Source organism: Gymnoscopelus braueri, assembly GCF_963280865.1.
Source record: "Gymnoscopelus braueri genome assembly, chromosome: 4".
In the NCBI taxonomy this organism is placed as follows: domain Eukaryota; kingdom Metazoa; phylum Chordata; class Actinopteri; order Myctophiformes; family Myctophidae; genus Gymnoscopelus; species Gymnoscopelus braueri.
The window spans coordinates 19,035,798-19,040,468 of record NC_137605.1 but is presented as its reverse complement, the minus strand read 5'-3'; the positions used below and the strand labels follow the sequence as shown (position 1 = coordinate 19,040,468).

The 4,671-nt window shown below is 37.6% G+C and overlaps 1 protein-coding gene across 1 annotated transcript in view; it reads left to right on the top strand.

Moving 5' to 3' along the window:
- The first annotated feature begins 949 nt into the window (after positions 1–949).
- The window catches only part of LOC308084788 (uncharacterized protein), a 6,688-nt gene continuing 2,966 nt past the window's right edge, over positions 950–4,671 (top strand). Inside the window, exons 1-4 of the mRNA XM_080427667.1 lie at positions 950–1,086; positions 2,148–2,223; positions 3,347–3,508; positions 3,631–3,768. Coding sequence (XP_080283793.1) covers positions 2,199–2,223; positions 3,347–3,508; positions 3,631–3,768 — 325 coding nt within the window. The 5' untranslated portion in view covers positions 950–1,086; positions 2,148–2,198. The remainder of the gene's footprint in view (positions 1,087–2,147; positions 2,224–3,346; positions 3,509–3,630; positions 3,769–4,671) is intronic.

Sequence of the window (4,671 nt, the reverse complement as noted above, 5' to 3'; positions counted from 1 at the left end):
TCCTGTGTGTTATGTGATTGCATTGTAGCAAACATTATTAGCAGGGCGTTTAGACCCTTTTTTTTAGGGGTCGGCACCTCTAAAATAAGTTCCCCACTTAATTTGACAGAGTTTGGGGTCTTGCTCATTAGGAAATGTTACTTTTGTCTTCATTCTGAGCACTTATGTATATGGTTTTCTGTCTGGGTTTTATAACTTATCTGTCCGTAAATATGTTTTCCATCAGTAGTTTAGTTTTGTTGCTCATACTAAAAGAACACTCATTTCCTCTTTTGTATGCAATGGATCAGTTCAGTTATCATAAACATTTCCCATCATTGCAGTTTTATTTTGAGAGACTTTCATTAGGGGCTCAGGAGGTATTGTATCTATTCATGTATGTTGTAATAATTACCCCTGGTTATTAGCATACCAAGAGCGCATTCATAACGTGATTGCAGGTGACGTAACCTCTCAAAAGGCGATAGCAAAGACATGACAGACATTTCCCAGTTAAAAGAAAACAAATTAAGGTGACAAGCAAAGATATAGGCTAGTACATAGAATGTCACGGTAGAAGATCCTGTGACATGATGTAGGCCCATAACAAAGGAGAGATCTACATCAGGCTATCTGATGTAGAACAGTTACTAAATCTAATATATTTCCAGTTGCCACAGTTGTACTTTGTAACACATTATGAACCTGAGAGCCCTTATTATGGCATTACACTTTCAAAACAGCATGGCCTGGTGAATGAAATTAAAATGGACTTGCATACTAAACTTTATCCTACACTTTTTTTGTTGTTGTTGCAATTAGTGGTTTAGAGTGGATGTTAACTGAACAGAAAGTCTTTTCTGGGTGTAAAAGCTAGAGAGTGACTGGAATCCTCGACCTACTTTGTGATGAAGTGCACCACGCATGATTTTCATCATCAAACCCACAGTTTGGCTTTTTGCATTTGCCTCCAGCTTCCCAAAAGGCAGATCGTTTCTTCTTTGCTTGTCTTCCGCACTGTAGGCTTGCCTGCACCCTAGTCTGCATGAGCACTGCAACACTGAAAGACTCAAGAGATTTTTTAAAATAATTTGTCTGCAACTTCAGGTAAGTTTTTAATAGATTGAAAGGGACACGTGTTAAGCCTATTTTAAGTTAGACATTTTGGCTTACGATCATGATTTTTTTTTCCACTTGACTTTTCATTTGGAAATATAACCTATTTGGAAGATTATAGTGATGTTTCCTTTAATTTTTCTATTACAAAGAATTCAGCCGATTAACAGTACGATAATGGGATGACAAAATTATTCATATAGGCTTATTTTAATACATAACTTTTTTAAATTCTTACAGTGCATTTCATTTGAGTAGCCTATCCTAAAAAAGTAAATGAACCTAATGTGAAAATTAGGAACATCTACCTAGTACATGTGGTAGACCTTGTTGCCTATGAGCCTCTGTCTTTAGCATATTTATTATTGATTTGTTGGGTTGATCATTTACTTTTCAATTTAAGTTGCATACTGCTGTCAAACATCCATTTTGATCAAGCGCAATTACTGTGATTAATTAATTAGTAAAAAGCTCTTGTTTGTAGATTGTGATTTGTAGGCTACATTTACCCTAAGGAAATACGTTAATGAAATGAAAGTTATACCCCCTTCAAATTAGGGCCTTTTTCATTTTTAAAACAGGCTTATCAAAAAAAATATTAGTCTGGGATTTTTCAACATGGTTTTCTTGCCACATTGTTTTTACCGAGTACAAGAGTACAAGAGTACAAAAAAATCTAAATTATTACTTTTAATACAATTCATGCTTTCGATTTCTCACATCAATGTAAAATAAACAGAATAGCCCAATGAAGCTCTACAGCATTGCAATTTGGAAACTTAACATTTGTCTTTTAAACTGTCACAAATGCTTTATGATTTACCAATTACAACATTATTAATGTTCTATTTTCTGGACTTTACATGGTAATTAATATTAACTTCTTTATATAAGAGAAAGAGAGGGAGATTCCGAGAAAGAGAGCGAGAGGAAGTTGCCATGTGGTTAAGAATCACATGTTCATGGTAAAACACAAGATTTATATCGGTCGTATCATCTATCCTGGATAAGATACCAAATAAAATTATTCTCTGCTCTGCCCACCACACTAGCTTGCTGCTATAGGTGAAAAGGCGATTTATCATTGGATCCAGAAGCCAATAATGAAGATGATGTGGTTGATTTTGGGTGAGTGAGTAAATATACTTCTGATGTTGTAGTGTGAAATGTACACGAAAAAACATTAGCTTTTGGAATGTGAGGTTTGTACACTATATCTCTGCTGTCAGGCAGAAACCAGCAATATCCAAAATATTAACTTTTCAGGGAATAAAAAAAACATGTTTTTAGAACAACACAATACTGTCTCATCAAAGTTGGTACGGTGACTTTATACATTGTCAGATACTTCAATGTGTCCTTATATTATCATCACTTTACCCAATTACAGCTTAATTGGAGTTGGGAGGTTTTTGACCATTACCGTGGATATATGTCTTTTTTCCATCTGACTTCCTCATTCTAATCAATGATGGAAGAAACAACTATCTTTGTATGAACGACAGTTTGAGGATCCAATGGAGTTAAGAGGTTTAGTCAGAAGCACTTTTTTAATACTTTTCATTGGTTCAATATTTTTAAAACCCACACCCCACACATACGTAAAGGGTGTTCAATAGCACTGATTTATTTTTAAAAAATAAAGTTGAAAAATGGAGATAACTGGTTTCTGCCCGACAGTGACGATATCCAATATCCATTGCAAAGTTAATCACAGCATCACAGCAAATACGGGTTAATTTTGTTGTATATTATGAGTTTATTATTAGAGTAGATATTGTCCCTGAGGGATATTTGTTAAAAGTAGCATACACTACAACATACAGTAAAGACATTGCATAGAATCTCCAAAATACATCCATACTTCCTAACACACATCATGTTAGCAGGTAATGCTGCAATAGCCGAGTGGATAAAACTCCTGCCAAAGCGATGTTTTCCCATCTCAACGTTCTACAACATATCCATCCAGTTGGCATAATTGTGATGTACTGAAATCTACCTGTTGAATGTATCTTTACCCAGGGGAACTCTCATAGTCTTGGTACAGTGAACTGGAAGAAACATTTGCAATTCAACAATGTCTTCATGATACATGGTCTGTGTGTTTAATGTTTGAGTGTTGATGTTTTCTATAACTTGGAGGGCTTTCATATTATGTAAGAGTAGTGTGTCCCAGGGGACTGGAAGTTGAGAACCCTCTGTTCTAAACAAACAACTAATTTCTATCTGCATGGTACTCTCTCCCCAGCGCTCTGTGCACTCTCTGCTGCAGGTAAGCTGTTCCAAGGGACAGTGGGGAAAACCGCCACAATCGTCTGTGGAACCGATCCCTCAGGCAAGGATTTGGAATGGAAACATAACGGTGGAATGGTTAACAGCAAAGGTGCAAGGAGTGGCTCTACTCGCAAAGGTATATGACAAAAGACACTGGTCATTGTCGTAGATTTAGTTAAAAATAGCCCATTATAAAGAGCAGAGGACATTTTTAAGGTAATTAATGTTGATTACCCTAACATGCTTTGTATATATCAGGCAATTTACCAGTAAGCCACCGCGCAACTTTGAAAAGGGACCTTTTGGAGATCATTAACCTGGAGGAAAGGGATGCTGGACCCTACATTTGTGAAGTGGACGATGTACCACATCCACACATACTCTTCATAATGTCAGGTACTGTAATAACATATTCCCTGCACACCTGGATCAAACAACATTAATACATTAGTTTTCCAGGGTCCTTCTAATGGACCTGTGTATTAACCTATAGGGAAGAGTATTTGAAGTGGACAATTATAGCCTACTTGATAGTTTTGCCACAGTGAAGCCAGAGGTGAATTTCCATGTGTGAAATTCACACATGGAGGAAGAGTTTTTCTTTTTTTTTTTTACAAAATTTTTATCCCACCATTTTGTAACCCTATTTTTTACACCCAGTGCCAATTGTCTATGTAATCCTGGACACTACCTTCCCTCTACCAACCTAGGGAGGCCAGGGCCGAGCTCATGCCTCCTTCAATGCATGAGAGCCAACTGACCTTCTTGTCACCTGACAGGGGAGGGTTTCCCTGGTTGGACGTAGCGCGTGGAAGGAACACGTTATTCCAACCAGTTCCCTTCCCCTCCATCAGGCGCCCCGGCTGGCCAGGGGGAGGCAGTATAGTGACCAGGATTACTACATGTTTTTGTGAGGGTACCTACCCTAGGAGACACGGGGAGAACATGCAAACTCCACACAGAAAGGCCCTTTCGCCATGGAGGAAGAGTTTAATTTAATTATATTCGACCCTGTAGAAGACAGTTTCACTATTCCTTTTCTGCAAGGACACGTGTGAAACCCATGTCAATATCCTGCCAGCTGTTGGCGAATTTAAAACAGTAATTATACTACAGAACTAATACTAATAATACATTTAAACAAACGTAGACATTTTTGTAGGCTAGTTAACTAACAGCAATGGTAACATCCCCATGTTGGAGTCATTACACCTGTGTATGCCGCGTGCACACATTATGTTTGAAACTGCCTCCTTTGCTGGGAAATGTACAGAGACTCCTTAACTGTACTGTAAGTAA